The sequence below is a fragment of the Manacus candei genome, unplaced genomic scaffold, assembly GCF_025592945.1.
Source record: "Manacus candei isolate 608988 ecotype Guabito, Panama unplaced genomic scaffold, ASM2559294v1 h1tg000041l, whole genome shotgun sequence".
Classification (NCBI taxonomy): Eukaryota; Metazoa; Chordata; class Aves; order Passeriformes; family Pipridae; genus Manacus; species Manacus candei.
This window is the reverse complement of record NW_026138089.1, coordinates 5,173,980-5,199,385: the sequence shown is the minus strand read 5'-3', so window position 1 is coordinate 5,199,385 and position 25,406 is coordinate 5,173,980. Positions and strand designations below refer to the sequence as shown.

Genomic DNA, 25,406 nt, shown 5'->3' with positions numbered 1-25,406 from the left:
TTAAAAATAAAATAGAATTGATTTGATTTTTTGGTAATTGTCTTCAAAGGGAAAGATTCACATTTTTTTTTTCTAATTTCAAAGAAATGAAATCCCATTTTCCCCACTGTGTCACAGTGTTCTGCACATGTTTAGCCACCACGATGGCACTAAAAAAACCTGGAAGTCAAAGGCAGCTGTAATCCAGTCACCCTTGCCAAGAACAATTACCCTTCCATCTCAAACACAATGAAGCAGAAGGGGAACGTGTAGAGGAGCCTTGGCTTTGTTTTCGGCACAGTGAAAGCTAAATGACATCATGGGTCCTATGGCATGGAATAAACAGTTTCAAAATTTCCATCTGGCTACTTGAAGGGGTTAGTAATTTTTTTTCCTGAATAACTGGAGATATAAGACAGTGCACACATTGTCTCAAGAGCTGTACTGTCAGTGCTGCATCTGCAGCAGTTGCTAAGGGGAGTGAAGAATATGAATGATCGAGCTGGAAGAGATCTGCAGGTTCCCAGACACCTGCAGCTGGAGGCACCATAGCTTCCAGCAGCTATAGGTGAGAAGACTATCTCCCTCCAGTAGTCCAGAGGTTATGGTAAGTAAAAGCTGCAATAGGGTCCTGAAGCTGTACAGAGCCCAGGGAAAGCAGATCTGCTCAAATGCTGTGTCAACCATCTTTATGGTCAAAGAAATGCAGTGGGGAAGTGTTTACTGAATCCAGCCACGTGGTTACATGTTTATATGAAAGAACGATGTGAGGGCTAAAGGAATACCACAGCTCATGATTACATGCCTGAATCAAATGGCTTAATACCATTCATCTATTTTTATGGGTTGTATCAGTTTCACTCACCTTCATTTCAAAATGCCCTACTGCGTATGTTAAGCAGGAAGGAGTCAGAAAACATACAAGAGGTACTTTAGACAAGATAAATCAAAATGTTTCAAAATTACTCTCAGATATGAATCAAATACAGGAATGATATTCATTATTCAGAGACTATTTTTCATTGCACACATGTAGGAAGAAATAGCTTTCAAATTACTAGTTCTGTATACTGGGTACTTAGTTTTCAGAACTACTACAGAATTATGAATCTCTGAAGATCCAGTCTTGTTGCCATATTACAACCATTGTACAAAATTATACAATGGAAAAACAAATTAATTAATGGGCCTGTGCAACTATATGCACTGAATGACGTTTAAATTGATTCCAAGTACTCATCATTTAGCAACTAGAAAGCAAATGGTATCAGACATTTCTTATTCAACAATATTCTTCCATCTCCAAGACATTAAAAAAAAGAAGAAAAAAAGAGAGCTCTTTCAATAGCCCTAAAATAGTCCAAGGTTATTCACCTCCAAATGCTAATCTATTTTTGGAGCGACTCTTCCTATATATAACCAGTGACCCCACTGCCCTTTACCACGTATTTTTCTCATTGCTTTTTTATTGACTGTTGCAACCTATGTGCAAAGGTAGGTCACCCAGTCTGTCAGTGGGAATTTGGCAATCTGAAGCCTCAGCTGTACCCAACATACCAGGTGGGGCTACAGCACTTTGAAAGTAAAAATGAGCTAACATTATGAGATTGCACAAAACCTATCTGGAGCCTTACAGAAAATCAGGGCTTCAGGAGAGGAGAAATGGAAGTAAAAATTTCTTTTCTGGGGAAAAAAAAACAAAACAAGTGTAAGAGCTGGTTTCCAGCAATATCCAGTTTGAAGCTGATCCATACCTAAATGACTTAAGATCACACAGAAAATCAGTGCTGTATATTATTATATTGTCTTAATTTTCACCACTGTATTACTTTGTTAAATTGCACAGCAAAAATATATAACCATAAAAAACATACATTCATCTCTAAACATGTGATGCTCACATACATGAGCAGAAATGGAGGCTGAAGCAACCCTTGCATTTGTCCCAGCCACTCTCTCCCACCTCACTGCTTTTACTATTTTTTTTCCTGAGCTAGCTTTCATCCAGCTCATTTTCCAACAGCATGTGCCCAGCCACACAAATACTCATGTGAAGGAAGGCCCAGTATCAGTACCACAGGACTGACTCAAGCTGCTAAAACTGAGGGGAAGATCAGACTACTGCTTTGGGGGGCAGCATGCTGGCTGAAGTTATCTTGCAGCCTAGGAAGGCTCCAGTGCAGGACTTCCCTCTCTTAGTGTTTCCACTTCTGTGGTCTCCATAGAAGGAGTATGAAAGGAGGTTGTAGTGAGGTGGGGATTGGTCTCTTATTTCAGGTAACAACTGACAGCAGAACAGGAAACAGCTTCAAGTTGTGCCAGGGAGGTTTAGATTGCATATTGGGAGAAATTTCTTCACTGAAAGGGTGGTCAAACATGGGAACAGTGTGCCCAGGGAAGTGATAGAATCATCATCCTCAAAGTGCTCAAAAAATATGTAGATGTGGTGCTTAGAGACATGGTTTAGTGGTGGACTTGGCACTGCTGGGTTAGTAGTTGGACTAAATGATCTCAGAGATCTTTTCCAACTTTAATGATTCTATTCAGTAAGTGCCACTGTTCCTATCTACACTAATATGAAAAAATAGTGAAGGAAATTAATTCAATGTGTTTCTTTGGCCTAAATAAACTAATAGTTACCTACAGTTGTATATTTGGTCATAATAATAAAGTACTCATGTTTAAATTGTAAAATGTATTGATAAACAAAGAGTGTATGAATTTGTGTCCTTGAGATCCATAAGCACTTGCAGACATCATTTGCTCCACGCATTTTATAAAATGCCATGAAGGATGAGCATTTCTGCACAAAGCTTCTATTATCAAGAAACTGGGAATTTTTTGCACTTCTGAATGCATTTCTGATAGGTAGAAAAATAAACTAAAGCACCTTATACCCACACTGAATTTTAAAAAGAGAGCGGAACAGAGGCTATAAAAGGCCCCACAGGTAGAATCTGCTGCCAAACTAGTTAAATCACAGCCATTCAGCTGATAATACAAATGGAACTCTATTTAAGTGTAATGGACAACACTTGGTATAATGGTAACATAGTAAATCCATTCCCAGTACTTCCATATGCCCTTTATCTCTCCATTTGTTCTCCTTATTTACATGTGGTTCTTCCTCCCAGATCCGCTCTGCATCTAAGGCTATCACCACCTTCCACAAACATTGCCTATGGATATATTCATGCAAGAAAATTCCCATCTAGTAACTGGGTAACTAGTACAAGAACAGAGCCACCCACGAAACCTCTGCCTTGCTGTCATGTATACTGTGGATTCAGTAATGAATTCACTCGTACTGGTTATTTGATTACTTTTTGCTGATGGAAAGCAAGGTTATACAGGTCTGACTATATTAAACTCACTGAGGTCATTAAAGGCAGAGATGTGATTTTGGTTTGCATTTCTGCAGCTATCAGATTGGGAGTTTAAATTTACATACTAAGCTAAACATATAGCCTTCCTGAGGTGGCCCAAATGGAATGACATTAAAAATAAAGTCCAGTCCACTGTATTCACAGCCAGATTAATTGCCATCAACATCCAACAGACTTGAACTCTGCACTGGTCCAGATTTCTCTATGTCTAGTAATAACAAACAGTAAGGAAAGTTCTATTAAACACATAGAACACAGAGGGCACTCATCAATTAAAAGTGCCACTCCCTAATTAAAAAATAGTTGATACTACTTCTACAAATAAACAGATGCATTCATCATTATTACTGTCTCACTGATCAAGCCGGTAATCCATGAAGTAATTAATGAGACGGGAAGAAAAGCATGAGACTAATTCTAATATACTGGTGTAGTACACACAATCAAATGTCTGGCTTACTGAGCAAACATATTTCATTAATATGAAAAATGTTAGCTCTGCAAGAATTATTCCCTGGTATCCTTCCAAGCCAGTTATGAATAGGATATTTCTCCCCATTGCTATGTTCATTTGGAAACATGGTTATTTAAAGCATGATGATTTTTTTGAAAAATTGCCCAGATCCAGGAAAACAGTTATTTAAGGAAAAAGTTCTCAACTCATTATACCTTTCTGGAAAATAACCTTCAATCCCTTCCCCTCAAAAAAATCCTAGAAATAAAAAGTTAAACCGTTATGCTTCCTTCCTTACCCCTTTTACCCCCTGCATTTACTATTCTGTCATAAAACGTGGCTAGGCCTTAACTTTATCTTCCATTTAGGTTTTTTAGTATTTGGGCAAAGTCATTTATACATAACAAAGACCAAAAGGTTTTTGAATTAGCAGGGAGATTTCACCTTGAGAAAACTGAAATGGAAAGTGATGGATAAGAGAATCAACATGTTCAGAATGCTAATGGTGAGGTTTCACAGAACAGAAATAGAGCAGGTCTGAAAGAAGGGAGGCAAAGGTGCTATTCAATTCATTTGAAGAAGATAATGTCACAAAAGCCACAGAGGTAGATTTCATTTCATAATCATCTTCAATACCTTTAAAAGGTTGACAATAGGCCTGTGAAATGGTATGTATACTGTCTTTAAATGCAATAATACTGAAAGCTATCAAATGACACAGAGATTGCAGACAAAATCTTCTGCATTAGTGCCCATTCAATATATAGCATTAATTAAAAAAGAACTCAATAATCTGAATATTAGTGGGGATTTTCAGAAGAGTACAATTATTTTAACTACTTCAAGCATCCAGATTCTGCTACTCCCTCCATGCTGAACAGCATTGCACCCTTCGAGGAATACAGCCACACTCCCAGCAAGGGTCTGGGCAGCAGAACCTCACCCATAATGAATCATAGACTGTTTTTTACAATTTGGGCAATGAACTTTTAGCAGGAGAGCTCTGTGGCTGCAGGGTTACTTTGTTTAGGAGTGCAACAGTGATGTGCCAGGGAGGCCTGCCCGCCTGGTTCTTTGCTTTGGAGGGAAACAGCTTAGTTCACCTGGCTTCCCAGGACAGTCAGTGGACAGCTGCCTTTCTTTCCTAAAGCATCCAATTATCTTTTTCCATTTCAGTCCTGACTTTTATCACTTTAATAGCAGCATGTAGAAAGCTGCCATAATGAGCTTTGCTAACCACTTGCCAGTGCCCTCATAAGGATTTTATTTTTAACGATTCAGAACATGCCAAGAAAGAACAGAAAGGTCAAGAAAACCGAGGAGCTAGAAGAAATGGATATGCTGTTTTCAGGCACCTCAACTTGACACAGATGGAAAACGATTTAGATTTCTAGTGTACTGCTTTTTTCTGGACCCTTCAGGGCAAGAGACCCAATTAATTTATATGATGGAGCATTACATATCCCTGATTACAATATTTACAGTCCAGAACTATGTTTATGGGTGATTTTGATTCACTGACATAAATATTACAACTTAACCCACTTGGGCAATTCTGTTCCTTTGCTTTGCCCTATTAAAACGAGCGTGAACTGCAGCACAGAAAGAAATAACTGGTTTAGACAGATTTTGGTCTTCATTATGAGTCACATTTTGTTCTCCAGCTCTTATATTTGCCAGTATTTTCTGTTTTTCCAACTTTTATTCTGTGTTTTCAGGCAAAATAATTACAGTGTCTCACAGTATAGCAGCCTGTGATTTAAAGACAAATCTGCTCCATTCTACAACCTTTTAGTGGAAATATTCTCCATCTTTTTCCCTAGTGTAGGCCAAACCTTATTAGATCACTTTTTCTTCCAGTCAGAGTCACAGTGATCATCTCTCCTGACAGATATGAGCATGCTACAGCTCTAGAACAACTGCAAATACAGCTCAAGGAAACATGATATATGAAGATTTTTTTATTCGTTTGTTTATTAGATATTTTTCAAGAGGGTATTTTTAACTATCCTTTCAGGCAAGCTAGCACCAGCCTTGCAAGGAGAGACAGAAAAAAAGAACAGCTAACGATGTGGCTTCAGCCAGTACTCCATGATCCACCAGCAACTGCTCTGCAGATTAAAGTCTGAAGAAATGCTGAAAAATGGACTCGCACTAACCAGCTTTCAGGGGAAATCTTAAAAAAATTCATACCATCATTAGATGTTTCAGCAAGAATCAAAGAAGGCATATGTGCCTTACATTAGCACTGATGAAGATTATTAACTGCTTTCACAAACACTATGCAAAATGTGTAAAGAGCCAGGAAAAAATATTGGAAAGATGTGTTCACTTGGCTCTTTGCAGCTTTCTGCAAAGCACAGAAACTGCTTCTTGTGGGGATTAACTGAGCATTTCCACAGTAGATATATTATTTTTAATTCTTTGTGGCTTATTCTTTAAATCGCTTAGCTTAAATCCATATGATTTTAATTATTAGATGATGCCAAAGCAAGCCTGTTTTGGATAGACAAGACTTGCTTCAGGATTCCAGAATTCTGAAGTGTGCACGCATATGTGTATATATATATAGTTAAAAGACTGATAGTGACTTGCAGAAATAACTCATACCAATTTTAGCTTTTGATCCAGTAAGCTATTATATTTACTATTATATGTGCTAGATGTTTCTGTCATTGCAGTGGCCCTCATATACAAGAATTCTTTATGAAATTAAAAAGAAACACGTAACCTAAAAGAAGGCCAAGTTATGCCATAAGGCATGAATTTAAGCTGTTGAAATCAATGTAATTCTACATGACAACTGCTCTTCTGTTGGTAGAACAGGGCTTACTGTCAGTGTAGCTTATGTTGCTGTAGGAGCATTTTAAACAGCTCAAAACCCCACTGCCAATCCAGAACAGTTGTTGGTACAGATGTGCCAACAGATGTAACCATTGTGATTTAACCACGGCAACAATGGAGACCAAGTCCTCGGAGACACAACCATGCACTTTCCACTGAGCACCAGGGAGCACTCTTCTATGTTATGGCTTGTTGTGACTTTTTTTCCTCTTTCAGACTATAAAATCATCCTAGCATGGTTCTGAATATTTTTGCACAATGAAATATAGGCATTAAACTTTGCGATGACAAAACCTGTCTGCAAGAACAGATTAATGAAACCAGAGCATTGACAAACAGCACGTGTAAATTACACGTCACTTTTGTCACTAAAATTTCTTATGGTACAATAAATGATAATGATTTCTCATTTCAATACTATGGTGCAAGGTTTTCTGTCACAGTACACTCAATTTCAACTCTTAATTTAAAATAAAAATCTGTAATACCCATGTAAACTTTGGTGTTCTACAAAATACTTCTTTTGGTATTTGCTTGTTATGTGTTGTGAACTAAAGCAAAGACAGGATATAAAAGATGGAAAAAAAAAAGCCTTACCCTCATGAAATGAAGAAGAGTTAGCCATGGCAAAGAGATGTAAATAGGAAAAGTTGGATGCAAGATGTGTGGAAAAGAAAGTAAAGGCATCACTGAAAACAGGGAAAAAGAAAACAAAAGAAGCAGTGAGGAGGAATGGGGAATGCTTCCTCTTAAATAATATACTCCGAAAGCTAGTTTTCCAATGGTTTTTGAAAGGATTGTGGAAAGAAGCAAAGGCATGAACAACAGTAGTAACAGCTGCCATTATATCTACAATGAGCAGTGATGTTGCTGAACAGAACTTGCTCGTCAGTAGAGACTGCAAAATTGTAATCAGTACTGTATTATCATGAAGAAATTTACATGTGAAGTCATAACTCTGCAGAACATATCAGGGAAACCAAGTCATGTGCTAACATCTACATAGAAATAACTTTCTATATATGCAACTCACAGAACATTATGCACAGTATTACACATCACCTCAGCCTTGCTCAAGCACTTGTGATTTGTCTGATTGGTAAAGTGGGGTAAGAATGTTTTTAAATGTGTTTTTGAAGGTGTGGGGTTTCTGGTTAGACAACACTGATCCACCGGTGGAATATTACTCGGAATATAAGTAGAAAAATGATGTTTCTGAAACATGCAATTGTTTAACACACTGATCTAGAACAGGGGACCTAGATAACATGCGAGTTTTGAACCTCGATTCTGCAGTTCATCTCTGCATATTGCTTCTCAACTGTTGATGGCATTACTGATTTTTTTGGTGCTGTTTATTTGTTTGCTTTTTGAGAGATGTTATATGGAAGGACCCCAGATCTCCTCCTCCCTTGTCATAGAGGTTTTGGTCTCATCATGGTAAAGAAAAGGAACCAGCTTAGAAATTCTTAAAAAGGTTTCACACACAAAAAATGCTCTCCATCCAGCATTAGTATGGTTTTCTTTAATAACCAAAACTGTTTCTCCAATGCTTTTGTCCAGCTCTCTGCTCTGACTGAATCAAGAGCTTTAGACTGCCTATAGGACTGAGAAAGTGACAGCCACCACCCAGCTTCACATCTCTAGTGCAAAAAATCCAGAAGATGCTGTGGTATTCATTTTCAATCCACAATTCACCATCACTACTTGGCATAAGCATGAAAGAGGGTGAGGCAACTTGCAAGTGATTCTTGCTTTTTCCTCTCTTCTCCTTGAGAGCTCTAAGTGCCCAGGAATGGTGTGGAGATAATGGAAGAATAAAGAGGAGCCCAGTAACCAGAATGGTCACATACCCAAGCTGCTACAAAGGTCATTTAACTTGCCTTTGCTTCAAAGGCTACTGCTAAGTCCCACCATGTCTGTCACATAGGTCCACTCCAATTTGCTGTGTAAATCTGGATTACTAAAAAGACATCAAATGGTAGATTTAATCAAATCCATTTTGACTGGAAGGATGGGCCTCAGAGAAGCTCAGGTTGTCCTTCCCACAGAGCACATGACATGGGGGCAACACCAGTAGCACATATCCCAGTCAAATACTATCTGGACTCACACAGCCTGACCCATCTTTGTTTTGGAATACACTGGACAACTCCACTCACACATCCATCAGTTTTTCTAATAACTCATTTAGCCACAAGATTTCTCCAAACAATTGTTCTCTTTGTAAATAATAATAAAAAAAAAACTAACATACTTATCATAAATTTCTACATTACACTGCCCCATAAACTGTCCTGTACTCCAAACCTCTCCTCACAGTAAAAGACATTAATCTACTGTGAATTGTTTTTGCTTATTAAGTTTTAATTTATTGCTCTGCCCTCTCTTAAAAAGGCTGTTTATTTCTTTAATAATATTTTAGATGAGCTGTCAAAAGCCCCCTGAAAATTTATAACAGTTCTGATCTCTGGATCACCTTTCAATCCAAAATCATAATTTATTCTTTTTCTTCTATTAACAAGTCTAACAGGCTAGAATGACATGATTTGCCCTTGTAAATGCCATTCTGGTTTGACCCTATCCAGTTATACATATCTAAGTATTCACACTATTTTATCCTTGGGCTTAATAGGTTCTCCTTGTAAGTGGTAACAGGAGGTCATCAGCTAAACTCTTTGCAACATGTGTGTGTGGTTTGGTTTATGGACTCTTCTTGGCTCCTGTTCCACATCAAAAACCCACAAAAAACAACAACTTCAATTCCTCCCTCCACCTCCCCCCCACAAATTCTGGAAATGAACAAAACCTATTATAAATCAAATTTCCTACCTAACCTTTACGGGATGTTAAGAACAAAACCAAACGAAACCCAACCCAACAAAACTGAAAAAAAAAAAATACAAAACACTGTGCTTTTATCCTTATAGTGATTCCAAGGAAATTAGAGCAAGGCCTAAAAAAGTTTAATCCCATCACGCCACTATATGCTATTTGCAGTCATAACTTTCAAGTAAGCAGAGGCTTACATGCTTTGAAGCAAATTTGTAAACATGGGTATGAAACACTACGTGGTAGAATTTGTCTGCATTTCCATACCATTCTTTATAGTAATCTCTACAATAAAAACATTCCTGCAATTTATCACAAGCTTCTAGCTTTCTATGTTTATGCCAAATGAAAACCTGGGTAAACATACTACCTGCTTCTCCAGAAGAAGGTTACTACAGTAAATGATAGCAACAGCAGAGGGTTTAAAAAAGGCAAACGTATGCTGGAAAGCTCATAGACCTATGTGAAATTAATTTAGCATTTTATTCTTACATTACAATTAAAATTCCTCTATAACTTAAAGCTCTGCTTTCAAATCAGAAGGAAAGGCAGGTTTGGCTGTTGAAAATATACTATTTCGCAGAAATGTTTTACTAATAAAGCAGTCTGGGTAGAAACCACCATGCCAAGATAACACTCAATGCCACCAGTGAAAGGTAGTAGCACTTACACATGGAGGGTTCCCTGGTTGTGCCTTTTACAGAAAAGGTCTCTGGGGGCACAGCTGCGGCTGCAGAGCAGAGCGACGGCAGCAGCTGTCCCGGCGGGTTTCTAAGGAGAGGTGGAAGATGGCTGTCACAGCTTTAGCCTGCAGCCCTGGGACAGGACTCAGAGCACCTTCCTTTCCAAGGGCCACTTACTGCAGCACCCACCCCAGCAAACATCACTCCTGCACTGCCAAATGGAGAAGGAAGGAGGGTGAGAGAAGACAGAGAAATAACCTGTTGTTACTCCTCTCCAGGTGATTTCCTAATTAAACAGTTTGTGTGTCAGGAACACAAATTGTTATTTTCAAGGCAAATTTAGACTGCTTTTAATCAGTGTATGCAGTAAAATGTAGTCCAATTGACCTGAATTGGGTTTCTACTCCTCTGTATTGGAAAGTTTAAAGATTACTAACTCACCAAACCCATAATCTTTTGCAGTGTTAAAGATACGGCAGCACTAATATTACATCAGTTAAACAACTATGCCTTATGACTGTTGGCCTTCTCACTTGTTTCAGACTTCAAAAAAAATAATGAGCCTTCCTATTCAAAGTAGCTCACTATTCTATATTTGCTTTATTTTTTTTTAACAGAAAACCCCAACAAAACTATTTTAAGTAAAGCACAAATGATCCTTTAATACTGCAGTTAAAATTTGATCTAAATGCACTCACATTCATTGCCAAATCCTCAATCTGCCTTTTGGATCATAACAAAGCCATTAAAAAGCAGAAACTTACATCATAAATTTCTTAGGCAAAGTGTAAAAAGCACTATAACTTACCGATGTCATTGCTTCTTTCAGAGGAGTCTTTCTCTAGAGTCCCGGATACTGTACTGCCCACTAATTCCACTTTTGGACTATCACTCCTGCATTTGGATCAAGAAGAGGAGATGTTTTATTGGGAGTTTTTGTGTGGATTACAGTAAATTGGTAGTTAACTTGCAATTAATAATGGGAGAGCAAAATATTCTTCCTTTGTAGCACCAGAGTAATAGCAATATGTCAGAGAGAGCAATCTCTAGTAAGTAGACATGCTGTGTGGATTAACCTTATCTCATTTCTCCTTAACACCTGTCAAAAAAGCCTATTTTAGACACCGTAACGTCCCGAATAATTCTTCAGATGTTCACAGCATCTCAACATGAAGGAAACCTAGGGGCAAGGGGACATTCTTCAACATCTTATTTGTAATTTTTTCTAATTAATTGGCTTGCATAAACTACAGCAATGGACTATCTGGAATGCTGCAGAAAGGGAGGGAACCTCAAGCTAGCCCTGTACGTTTTAGCAGTTCCCAGTATTTACTCATAAATGCAGCTCCTCCACCATGTTTTTGCACATTTCTTAGGAAACTGGACTATGAATATTGTTTCCACAGGTCCAAAGAACCAAGATCAGCTAATTTGTCTGAAATGGCTTTGGAATAGGCAAGTGACAGGAGTTGTGATACTTTATACAGAGGAACTATTTTAAAATCAAACAGGAGGTCAAACGTAAGCAACATAATTTTTCTTTCTTCACAGAACTTTCAATCCTACAGCTACTTATGTTTACTACAATAATCTACCTATTGAAACAGTTAATTAAAAAAGGCCAGTGGTATGTGAGTAACTCAGCATTTCACAGGTCACACAAATATCTGTGATATTTACTGTGATAACAAATGTTCAATTAATGCAATAAATTGTACTTGCCATCATTGTCAGATCACCTAGTAAATATAATAGTTTTTCCACAATGACTGTTCCCAGTATAAAAGTGATGATGTACATAAGGTACTCGGTTTTGGGATAAAAATATAGATCTGTCCCTGAAACAACCCAGGCAGATGTGCACAGCAATAATTAGCCATTGAAAGTAAAATACACTGTGAGCTCCCAAATCTTGTTGATTTTTTTCATTGGTCTCTACCTTTGGTGCCATAAGCTGATGACAGATGGCCTAAACCTCAACTCATGGCAGCAGCTTATGAGCAAAACATAAAGTGGCTGGAAACTGTATTTTAGACTTCAGGAAGGCTGCGATAAAGAGCCTCAAAATTTTTATTAAAACCCAGAGGAAGTCACAGATTAAGTGAATATATATATCCCATTAAACACTGTGATAGGGTGACAGGTATTCTATGAACAAAAATCCAGACAACCAGATTACAACCTGAAAAGCAAACTAACAATATGGCAGGCGGTCTGCACCAGGAAGGAAACAGAAGACATTTAGCACACACATAGAAAAATGTATTAATTGGCAATAAATAAGAGTATTTTCCAAGTTGTCTACCTAAACAATTAGTTTTTTTATCTTTTAGTCTTTAACTTTTTTTTTTAAAAATTGCTTACATATTTGTAAACCTGTAAGAGGCAACAGAGTTTCTTGGCTAATGGGGCAATGAGCATCTGTCTGCATACTATGTTTTGCACACATATATTTCCCAGCAATCTGAGAGCACCATGTGAGTTGGAAGCAGCATAGGAAATGTGTAAGTATGGTTTTGGAGGAGATTCTTAGAATGGTGTGATTTAGGGCTGAAAGTCACAACATTTATCATTTGACTACAGAAGATAGCAAGAGATATGACAAAAGCCCCACAACAAAACCCCAACCCTTGTCAGAAGAATCAACAGTCTTATTATGCCAATCTACATTCATAATGTTGTGAGAAGAATGGAGGAGCCCTTCTTGGTCCCAGTGTATCCTTCTCTCTGCTCGTGCCCATACAGATAGGCTGTCAGCTTGATCAGACAGATGATCACCTTGAAAGAAACCTCACACTAATAGAAATCCCACTGCAAACTGATTAATTGCCATCTGGAGCAACTCCCTGACCCATATGTCTGAACGGCTGCACAAATGCTGGTGCTACATAAGGGAGGCTGTGGGAATGGAGTGCCAGGAGAAGGAACCTGCCCCTGTTAGCAGCAGCATGGACAAAGAGTGGTTTAAACTGTTTGTAAAGATGCACTTTGTGTAGGTGTTTATGGCTTGCCTACTCCAGAGAACTGACTTATCTGTAAATTGTATAATCACAGTATGTCCAAGCTGTGAAGCCTTTGGAGCAAATTGACAGCTATTCACTGTTCCATGTGGTTTTTATATCTCCTATTGCCCTGGAAGCCCTACTCTGCCTCCAGTGAAGGAGGATAGTATTTAAATGGAAAACTAATCATCACTACAAAAAGTCAGTGAGATGCATAAGATGCAAGCCACTTACTCAGAACAGAAGAAAACCCTCTTTGGCTCAGCAGCTGCCATGGAAATCGCACACAACTCACCTTATAACTACATCCATTTTTCCCCTACTAAGGATCATGTATGTTTTTGGCTGGGATAATTTTCTTTATAGCAGCTAGCATGGTGCTATATTTTGGATTTGTGCTGAAAATAGCATAGATAACACAGGGGTGTTCTCATTATTACTGAGCTGTGCTTTCACAGAGACAAGGCCTTTTCTGCTTCTCATATGGCCCCACCAAGTGAGGAGGGTGGGGTGCACAAGGAGTTGAGAGGGGAAACAGCTGGGACAGCTGACCCAAGGGATGTCCCACACCAAATGGCATCATGCTCAGCATATAGAGCTGGAGGAAGAAGAAGAAAGGTGGGGATGTCTGGAGTTACAGCATTTGTCTTCTCAAGTCACCACTGCACATGATGAAGCCTGGCTTTCTTGGGGATGGCAGAATACCTGCCTGCCCATGGGAAGCAGAAAACAAATTCCCTACTATGCTTTACTTGCACATGCATCATTTACTTTACCTGTTGACCTTTATCTCAATCCACAGGTTTTCTTTCTTTTGCCCTTCTGATTCTCACCCTCATCCCACCGTGGGGGAGTGAGTAGCTGCATGGGGCTGAGCTGCCCATCAGGGTTAAACCACAACCAGCAAAAATTCTGCTGGTTCAGTTTTTATTCTAATTGCTTGAAGTTTTTCAGATTTCGGGAATGGATACCAGTAGGTCTTAAAATAATTACTATCTTATTAAACTGAACCAATTTAAAAACAAAACACCTTACTTGTAAAGTCACTGCTTCCTTTTGAAGTTTCCCGTATCTTAATTATCCAAGCAATTCAAAGTTTATTCAATGGACTATTTAATTATGTGAACTTTCCGCCCTCTTCCTATAATACACATCTAGAAGCTAGAGCTCACCAGGCAAAACAGTTATATGAGATATATCCATTAATTTGAATTAGCTGATAAAGAAATTAATAGGGAAACTGCTAGCACTGTGATCAACATGCATCATCATCACCTTAAAAATCACCTTTCCTTGTAAGTTTTAATCTAACTACTGTTACAAGTAAAATTCTTTCATATATAATGGTATTAGATAAAATAATGAACCATTTTTTTCTGTGCTAGACACAGCAGAGTTTGGACAATTAAGAGCATAACAGGGTTACTGTTTAGGTCTGCCTTTTCCCTTTGATAACACGAAAATTGAAATATCTTTAAAAAACATGGTTTCTTTATGCAATTTTGTACTTAGGAAAAAAAAGGAAAACATAAGCAACAAAACACCCCTCTAAAACTCTAAATGCTAAAAAATTTATAATATGTTAAAAATATTTCAGGCAAAGGATAGAACAAAAGAACAGCTACCCCACTGCATGACTCGCCAGTGAACTGAACACTAGGGCATGTATTGGTCTTGCCAAGATCACTTAGCTAAAGATCATAGCAAATACTTGCATTTCCAAGCATGCCCAAGTGACCAGCAGGTATGGACTCTGTTTTGGAATAACTGGGCAAGCATGTTCAAAGCCAAGTCCAAAAGAAGCCATGGTAGTAGCACTTGGATAGAAGGGTGAGTTCTCAGAGATGTACAGCCAAAGGACTTCAGTAAGATGAAACTGGGTGCACAAGGCAGGTGCCTTTTTCTCTTTTCATGTGCCTCAGATTTCACACTGAGAGCGTTTGTTTAATGAACCATATGTGGAGGAATGAAGGGAATCTATGTCTAGCATTTAATTTTACTCTAACCTATACTTGATTCTGGTATTTAATTCACCATTACTATATGTGAACTCCAGTAGTTCAATGGCAGCTCATTTTCCTAACAATGCAACAGTAAAATTATTTCTATCCCTATATTGTAGTATTTCTGCAACATGTACAGCTTGCCCATTTTATGCAACTGCTTTTATTGTGGTTTTCACCTAACTCTATTCACTATGCATAAAAGAAGTCTACAGCACACAACCCAGGTACTGATGACTAAAATGTAGCCACCTAGACTTGATTAGGACTATGGGTGAGGCCTTTAATTTCTGCAGCCTCTGCTCTAGCAGGCAATAAACGGAGTTGTGTTGGCAAGTCCTATTTCTCAGTGCTCCTCAAAGGCTGTAACCTTGTATCATGTAACTGTAGAGGAACAACCCTTGTTAGAGCATAAATATTTGACAGCACTATTCTGCAGTGGCACCAGCTAAAAGAGCATTCTATGAAGACACATGTATTTTGCTGAAAATTGATATCAAATGATCAAAAAAACCAGACTGAAACCAAGCTGGCAGTATTTGAAATGTGCATTGTCTAACACTCTTCCTCAGAACAATCCAAGCTTTTGCCCTGACTTAGTGCCCAGTCTAAGCTGCAATAATTTGAGGAAAACTAAGAAAGTCAGACACATCAGTGCAGATGCAGATCTGCATCTACTGATATTTCCCATGTTATTCTGCAGTGTCTTGTAACAGTGTGTTCATCAGTAGAAATGAACTAGTAAAGAACAGTCTAATACTGCTATTCTTGATTCAGCTAGGTGACTATAAGGATTTTCTTTTTTCTTGTTCTTTAAATACAGTTTACTGTGAAATAAAGTGTGACATAAACTGTAAAACCTAAATTCTTTAAATGTGTGTTTTTTCCACTAAACCCAAAAGCACTGGACAGAGGAAAAGCAATACCTTGTGTGAGTCACAGGCACAACTGGTCTTTCTGGTCGTCTCGGGGGCAAGGTACCAGGTCTATTCACAGAGTTGGCTTTGGGTGGCCGAGGTTTCTTCGGAGGTATAGCAGGAACTGAAGGCTTCTGCAAGTCTAACTGTTTTTGCTCTGATCTTTCTTTAAATCAATCATTTCCAGAAAAAAGAACACAGATATTATTAAGTGGAATTCATTTGCACTCACAAGCCTACAATTAAACAAGAAATCTTCCACTGTAGATACACTGTATACAAAGAAAAAACTAATTTCCTTTCCACTCCTGTTCTAAATCATTCTTTATTTGAAATAACCTGTTTACCACAAATCACTTGTTTGCCCTGCCTGACTGTTCTGCCTGTAACTCCTCATGGCCAAAATGTGTGTGTGCAGTGTCTGAATGGGAATATTTTTTTTTTATTTTAGTAACTTACTGGTTTCTGACTAAAATATCAGAATGGCAAGAACTTATGCACCACATGGAACAATTTCCCATGAGCACAACTTATATTAAATTCTAATATGAAACAATATTAAGTTAGAAGGTCACAGAAAAAATTATGCTGGATATTCTTAACATAACTTGGAGAAACAGAGAAATATAATTTCTGGGGGAAAATAAAAAGTGTGTTTCAAGTGGACTACAGTTAAAATATGAAAATAAAATACAAGCATAAAAATTTAGCAATGTTTAGCAGGATGTAAACCCCTTGGAAAAATCAGATCTTTTATTTAGGTTTTTAAGCACAGACTTATACGCTGAATTTTTCAGCTTGCCAATGAAAAACTAGATCAATTGCAGAACTGATTACACATTTTTAGGGAGTGCCACGATACCAATATCCAATGCCAAACACACAATGCCTGTGAATATGTATAGTACAATACACATGAATAACTCTTGTAAATAATATGCTCTAAATTTCTAATACAAACCAAACACATGAACACATATGCCACACCAGAGGAAACCTGATTTTTCTCAAAGAAAGGACAAAACTCTCAAAGGGACCAAAGTTCTGCTCTCTGTATCCTACTATGCAAACACCCCACTTCCCTGACAACATTGTCTGTATGATATACCATGAATATTACACTTCTGTATACACAGAAGAGGTACCGGGAATGTTACAGGGCTTTGCTTAATGGTTTCTAGGTTTCATTCAGTATGAGAGGATCTTGGAATAAATCACCAGAAACACAATCCACATTAGATTTGGAATAGTCCAGTTAGCAACTATTGTTCACAGGCATAAACCCTTTTCCGGTGCACTTTCAGCAGAGGCAGTCATTGGGTCCTCAGTAATATTGAGGCTTTTCCAGCATACTGTGACGTTTTTACACACTTAATCCTATGACAATTTATTCTGTGTCAGTGTCCAAGAATCTAAACTATGCATGAGGGACAGGCTAGGCAGTGTGCCAACACAAAGAACTTTCCTGTGCCACCCCTGCTGCCACACCACACTGAGCAATTCCTGTCATTCCCCGGTACTCCTGAAATGTAGGCACAACTCCTACAGCCTCTTTTCAATGCTTAGAGGAGTTACAGATATTTATAGCCTGGGACAGTAACATATTTAAACTTCCTGTGCTGTTTTGGCAGTTGGCTTTGTAAATCCAAAAATGGAAAGCAAAGATAACCATGAGAAGCAGCACACATAGCCAAAAGTAAGCATACACAGAATGAACTGCTAAAACACCTGTCAGATCACTAAGACATTTATCCAGAAACAGACCTTGGTGCAAAGACTGAAGGTTCTGTCACTAAATTATAACTGCCTGTTATACATCTAGTTGTGTGCCTTTTAAAAGGCTGCAAGACTGAATACTTAGAAATAAAGAAATCCCACAAATAAACTTGTCCATACAATCCAATAGTCCACTTAAACGTATGAAACTTGACACCATCCTCAATTAGAGAGCTGATGTAACTATTTTCCTGAAACTATTAGGAATGCACAGTGAACACAATGAAACCATTAAAGGTTTAATTTGCTTGTCCCTGCTCTGTGTGGTACCGTGTCCCATTTCTCGCAATGTTCAAACACGGCTTTGAAGACAGAACTTTTTCATTTCTTCACAGCCTTGCCTATGACTTTTGTGGCTATGATAATGGGGTGACTCATAATCATTAATGACTATATCTTCACAAAACCCCTCTGTGATGCAGGAAAACCACCAATCCTGCTTTCAACTAGAGAACCAAGGGAAACAGATGTTAAGAAAAAAGTACATGCTAATATGGGGTATCTTACTCGGTCAAGGTGGGTTTTAGAGAGCACTGAGCTTTATACAGCATTTCATGTACTGAGAGCAAATCTCCCCCTGACTTCAGTTGTGGCTGCACGTACTTAGCAGTTCTGGACTGGTACAACTGAAAACCCTAAATTTAGTCCATAAACTACAATGAGATCCTTTCCAAAATGCCTACCATCACAATCTATCAGAGTGGGAAACAAACACCCAAACAATACACTTAATGAAAACAGAGACTGTGAAATGAGAATGTGCACTGGTTCCATTTCCTTCGTGTCTCTGCAGAGAGCAGGCAGGAAAGCACATTTCATACCTTTTTCTTCTGTTCTATTAGGAAGACATTCTGGCCTTTCAGGTGGTATCTTTTTGATTTCATGCTTTCGATCTGTGGTCCCTATCAAAGAAAGAAAAAAATTTTGAATTCTGAACAAGCCAACAAACCAGCATATACAGCCACATAAGATTTAATTCTGCAATTTCCTAGGCTTCCTATATTCTCCAATTTGAAAATGTCTTGCTAAAACTGAACATAAATTTATTTCAAGTATTTGCTTACACCATAATGACAAAAAAGCAATTGGATGTTTATGTCTTTATAATCAAGTTCACGGTTTCCAAACCGTGCACCCCAAAAAAATAAACACTTTCAGACCATTCTGTGGGAAAAAAAACCCCAATAACCACAGATTTTAAAATATGGACAGATGCTTTACCGTTACAGATGTACGTAAATGAAGAGCAACTCAATAATGTGCAGAATTATTAGGAATAAATCAATTAATTGCATAATGCCAAGAGAATACTTGATAGAGCAACATATACAGAGTTTATTTTACGTAAGTTAATCCATTTCCTCCTCTTTTTCACCACTAGTACTAGCTGTTCACTTCCACATATTAGAAGGATGAGAAGAGCAGTGCTGGCAGTATTCTGCATGACTATTTTAATTGACAGCTTTTGGCCTGGAGCTGTAGGCTCCTGCTACCTTCTGCCTCTGTACTAGTGGCCCTGACATACCGACTTCTGTTGCTCCAGGGAATATGGAAACTTGTGGCATCAACGATGGGAATACTTTGCAAAAATTTCCTGGCACATGCAAGATATAATATTATATTATATTATATTATTCTCATATTATAAGAAATACTTGACTGGATATTGGCTTTGCTGCATTGGCTGACCACTAGGTGCTAATGCCACTTCAATTTTGTAGTGTTGAAAACCCCTTTAGGTAATGCTATTAGTATCTCAATAAAAATTACAGTAGATGAAATCCAAGAAAAGCAGAGGAGGCAGGGCAGGGAACACAGGGCAATTTTTTGCTTCAGTCTATTCTGTTATATGAAGTTCTCAAGTACATTTACATTTTCTAAATGTGTTGTTGCAACTCCCTTCTGCAGCTGGTTCCTAGAAACCAGTGCTCAGCAGTGATCAGCAGTCATTGTTGCTTTACCTAAATGTGCTGTTGGACAGCAGTTGTACCACTTATCTTGTCAATAAATAATACTAAATTCACATTTTATGGTTGGATTTGATGATCTTAAGGCTCTTTTCCAACCTAAATGATTCTATGAACAATACTTAACTCCTGAAAGGCAAAGCTGTTGCTGCAAACCAGTTAAAACCTTTCTACACGTAAGATATGTAAAACACAAGTCAACATACTGGTAATCTTGCACACAGCAGTGTGATCAAGAAAAAAAGACATACAAGTGTCTAATTACAGTAAGATTAACAGTCATCATTAACACACAGAAGGACATTCTTAGGCCAAGTCTAAAACAATAAGCCCACAAACACTGAGGAGCTCCCAGGCTCAGCTGTACTCCCTACTTGGATTGTGCCCCCCAAATTAATCAGCACCCAGGCAGGCACTGTGATCCTGCCTTTACTTTCAGGTGAAGGTCACTTGCAAGGAAGTTCTGGGGAACTCCGTATCAGCTCCCAGAGGAATTCAAGAGTATTCCCACCCTTCGGTCCAGACGCAGTTGTGTTGCTTATCCCAGCTACCCAGTGAAATGCCCACTGCTTTTCAATGATTATGTATAAGGGACTTGTGCTCCTAAATTTGTCTCTCCAGTTTTTGCCTTGCTTTGTAAACTAGTGCAGCAGAGAAGGCCCTGGCAGCCTACTGCTGTAGAGAATTTGGAAATACAGCCAAACTGTTATCTCTACTATAATACAAACTAGACACCTCTTTCACACATATGCCACTTGTATTACAAAGACCAATTCTAATTCTCTGCTCTGATGTTATGCTCTGCATCAAGATACTGATATTTAATTGCTTAGGCTGCAACTCACAGTTTTCAATTTATTCATCGCACTGTGACTGGTTAAATATGAAGAAACATTACTGCAAGTTGTTACCTACTATCAGCACTAAGATCTAACATGGAGATGTGGTAAAACACAGTATAACCTCAGTGAAGCGATAATTTGATGAATACAGGATGTCTGATTGGTAATAAACATAGGACAATTTTCAGCTCTCAATACCTATCAGAAGAAACTTTGGTGCCTGATCAGCCAGGACTTGTCAAAGACTGAAAAGAAAGAACTGCAATAGTCTTGGCTCTGACTTAGACTTAGATGGCCTTAATCAAATTGTCTGCATTCTTTATGCACCCATTTTTCCTTCTGAAAATGGCCACATTATCCTGCTTTGGTGACACGGCTAATGCACTGCATGCACACAGGTACATATTAAAAGTGTTATTCTCTAATTATAGGAGTATAAATTTAAAGAAATAGAATGTTTTATAGAGCTTTTCCAAAACATGTCAGGCTATAACAGTTGTCACTAAGACATCGTTAATACACAACCACCACTAGATGGCAAAGTCATACTGCTCTCTCTGGATACTGTTACTGATCTTAAAATCAAATTTATGTTTTTGTGAGTCTCAAGACAGAGTAAAGAACAAACCACGGATGTCAATAAGCAACCCAAATATTTATAGTCATGATTCTATAGTCAAAGAACTGCATGAAAAATTCAAACTAGTTAAATTATAGCATATTGATTCACAGTAAATTGTACACTGGTGTTACTTCTTCTATTAACAGCTCAAGACTGTGGGAGAGGGAAATTTACTTTTTAAAGCACCAAAAGCTGGAACAGACCACAGTAACAGGAAAACTCTCTGGCTAGACTGGATGAATTTGTTTTGGTTTTAATGTGTGCCAGCAGCGGGGGAAGCACTAATGCTGCTGCAGAATTTTTACAGACTCATCTGACTTAAAGGATTAAAGAATTCCAGCCATAGTTATGTTTCCACCACCACCACTGCAATACAAATGAAAACTCCGAGAGCATCCCCTGCCTTGTGTTTTTTAATTTTACATGAATGGAACTGGAATTTGGTTTCCAAGGTCAGAACTGTCAAGTGCATAGATACTTTTAGTGTTTCTAAGTTTTATGATAAAAATAAATCATGCAGGCACTTTTGGAAATTAGTATTGAGGGGTCGTTTGAAAATTACAAATCAAAGTGAGTTCAGCTCTTAGTATGCACCCACAATTCAGTCTAACATACCACAAAACCAGTTCTGCTAGCACTCATCTGTTTGCAAAACAGAATCAGCCCCTTAATACATTTCCAACACCATTATCTACATAACCAAATTCAGGGTAACCTTTTAGTATTATACTTAGGGCTATAAAGTAGCCCTTGATTCTTGAAACCCAAGAATCTAACTATGGCATAGACTCCGGAGCAGTCAGCCAGCTCCAGCATTCAGGCAGACCCACAAGACTTCAACTGCAACTCAGATGAGATCACTGTATGAGAGTATTTTATAGATATTCAGAAAAGCTCTTTGTCTCCAGAATAAATCAGATCTGTAGTGAATGCAGCTTCCTCCTGCAGGTATTATCAGACTCCAACATACTGGGTCTATACTGCGAAGACATGCACACAATTAACTTCAGTCAAGGAACAGAACCATAAAACTTCTAAAAACTGAAGTGTCACACTTGCTCTGACTTAACATGTTTAAAGGGAGATACAGGATATTTTAAAATAGTGCAGATGATTGCCTGAAATGCATTTAAAAAACACACATCACAGTTTTTCAGTTATCAACCCTGAAAGATTCTGATTTATTAGTTGTTGTCTAGACATCTCCTTATCAATTTTGATACAGATGAATTCTATATAAATTTGAATACACTTAATTTAGATTGAGATGTGCTCACTGACATATGCTGTACATAATCAGCTATATCTTACCTGATCCTTGTTTGATGACAGGAGCTGATGGAGGTGGTGGTTTCTTCGGTCTCTAAAATTTAATAACAGAAGAAAACAGATTGCTTCAAAATGCTTGTAAATCTCATTCATACAAAAGTTGGAGTTAATAATAAAATGCTTAACATTAATAATTACAAGTTATGAGAGTGTCACATATTTCTTCTGAAATAACTTCATTAAAATGAATCTGAAGAGAGAAAATAGCATTGACAAATGTCATTTTTATGCTTTTGTGATTGAAATATCCTATTGAGGGGTAAAAGAAGGTTCATTTTACATACCTCTTAAGATTAGAGGAATACGTGACCTTTGGTCTACTGAAGAAATCTCTTTAAAATTTAATCTTGTAAATATTCCTATCCATTTTGGAAAAACCAAACACAAAGAAACCCCTAGATACTTGTGCCAAAACCTGACGTGTGTTTTTTCAGACTCAGAGATGATGCAAAAATGCAGAACACAGGAAATACTGCAGCATACTGCAAAAGTTACCTTTTATTCACTCGCCACGATTGCAAAAGACAGTTATCAGGATTTTAGATGTTTGGTGAAATGAAACAAATTATTCCAATCAATCTGTACTTTTTACTTTTACCTTCTCTGTTATGACCATTTCCCTAATAAGATCTGTAATGGTATGAACACAAAAGCAGTGCCAGAACCATTTCTCTTCACCTGCAGGTTAGGGGAGGGATGGCTTTTCTTCTGTGCCAATGTGTGTGTATGCACACACACCATACTGGTATTCACCATATGTTGGGATGAGTACAAAACCAAATGGAGGGACTCTTATTGATCCCTGCCCTCCTGCCCATTACTTTCTATGTATCTGCCAAATCTTTTGAGAAAGATCAATTGTTTTGTTCACTTGCAGTAATTAGTTCAGCCTCTGCCCTACAACTCTCAGATCTTGGTCTGACTCCTGACAGGGAGCAGGTTTGCTGTGAAGGCTGAGCCCTTGCCACACACCCTTCCAAGGGACCTCTTTCAAGTGTAGCAAACCTATTGATCTCTGGAGGAAAAAAACCACCAGTTTTTGCACAGACTGGATAAGCCTAACAGCTTGAATCTCAGAAATTGTCATCCAGTAACCCTCATGTTTCTCCTATCACCTTATCCTGATCAGATCACCTCCTGTCATCAACCTGAACAAGGTGTGGCCAAGAACTCAGGAGGTTAGAATGATCTTCTCTAGCCTGCCTGCTGAGGACCACTGTCCAGGAACACTGAGTCCCTTATACTCTCAGAGATACTTTTGCAAGAATCTGGACAACGTGTTTAAAGGTTTAAATGCAGAAAAGCGAAAAAAAAAAAAGGAAAGGAAACATGACAGGAACAATGAATGTCTTGTGATAGCAACTGGGAGTTTTGTTGATAATGGCTGCAGGGTGAAATAGTTGATGCCAAGGTCCAACAGTACAATATACACATTTGAGGTTTTATTCTGGAGTGGTGTGAGACTGATCCCATTGACTGTCCATACATCAGCAGCTGGATATAAGATATGCACTCCTTTAGCAGATCTCTTGGCTTAGTTCTCATCTGTAAGGAGTCTAGGTCATGTCCCCTGAGATGTGTCTTCGAAAGCATAGCAAGTACAGATGGACAAGTGACAGATTCACTACAAATCCCACTCCTGATTAAAATTAAAGCCCTTATGTAGATAAACACAAATATGAAAGGGTCCTATGGTTCACTAGACAAAGTGACTTTACCTGAAAGCTGAAGAGAGAAATACATTGTTTCAATAAGGCAGATAAAGATCAGAATGGGTGTAGTGTGAAGAAGTTTTAAGAGTGCTTAGGGAAACATGGAGAAGCAAGAAGGATTTACAAGGGTCTGTGTTGGGATAAAGGTGGTGAGATAACTGAGAAGGTGATGGAGACAGAATAGAAATTAAGCCAATAGACAGGAAACCAGGACTGGTTGGAGAAGAAGAGAACAGAACTACAGAGCAGGGACAAAGAGTACAAGGGGAGAGGAAAAGAAGAAATTTGCTGTAGGAATAGCAAGTAAATCCAGATGGTGATGTAGATTCAGGTAGTGATCTCAGGGGAAAATCCTGTAATGGAGACCACCTGAGAGGTAGAGATGGGGACTAGGCAGTGAATAGAAAAGATCTGGGGCAAATATCCATGTGTGGAAAAGAATCAGGTTTGGAAAACTGGGGAGTGAACAAGGAGAAGGGAAAAGATTTCAAGATTTGTTCAACAGACAGAAGAACTACTGCAACATATACTTTCAGAGCATAGGATGGAATCCAAGGTTTCTGGATCACATCAGAAAATACCTGACAAAATCACTGGAAAAGTATTTATCTCCTTCCCTTTTAGTACTGATTCAAGCAAAGACAGACGGTCTGTAGTCCTACCAGCTACTTACTCATGTGGCCAGATTTGTGGCATTTTAAAAATTAATAAAATTTTATTCTCCACATTTAGAGCAAACCTAGCTGCAATTTCTAAGTGTCTGAATATCTAATTTATTCTACCAGTTATATTCAAGTGTGTTCTAAAAAATACTTTAAAGATATATAATTTATAAGTTCAAAAAGACTGAATAATTTCACCACAAAAAATGGATATGGGTAAAGATTTTTTACTTCTATAATAGGCTCGCCATGTCTTAAGGTTTATGATTCCTGCCCTTCTGGAAATCACTTTCTTTTATTATTAGGCCTAAAGCCAGGATATCCACTCTGCTATAGAATTGCATTTCCATCTCCCACCGTTTCTGCTGCTCTTCTACCTTCATTTTCTATAATTAT

General features: G+C 38.1%; 1 protein-coding gene across 7 annotated transcripts in view; it reads right to left on the bottom strand.

Annotated features, from left to right (window-relative positions):
- The window catches only part of SH3KBP1 (SH3 domain containing kinase binding protein 1), a 214,474-nt gene that overhangs the window by 8,912 nt on the left and 180,156 nt on the right, over window positions 1–25,406 (bottom strand). For 6 of the 7 annotated variants that reach the window (XM_051794874.1, XM_051794876.1, XM_051794877.1 and 3 more), the window contains 4 exons: window positions 22,619–22,670; window positions 18,698–18,778; window positions 16,110–16,266; window positions 10,987–11,072 (listed from right to left, as the gene is read on the bottom strand). In XM_051794874.1, the coding sequence (XP_051650834.1) occupies window positions 10,987–11,072; window positions 16,110–16,266; window positions 18,698–18,778; window positions 22,619–22,670 (376 nt within the window). Of the gene's footprint in view, window positions 1–7,260; window positions 7,353–10,986; window positions 11,073–16,109; window positions 16,267–18,697; window positions 18,779–22,618; window positions 22,671–25,406 lie in introns of all 7 variants that reach the window. The other variant, XM_051794875.1, reaches the window with a different exon arrangement.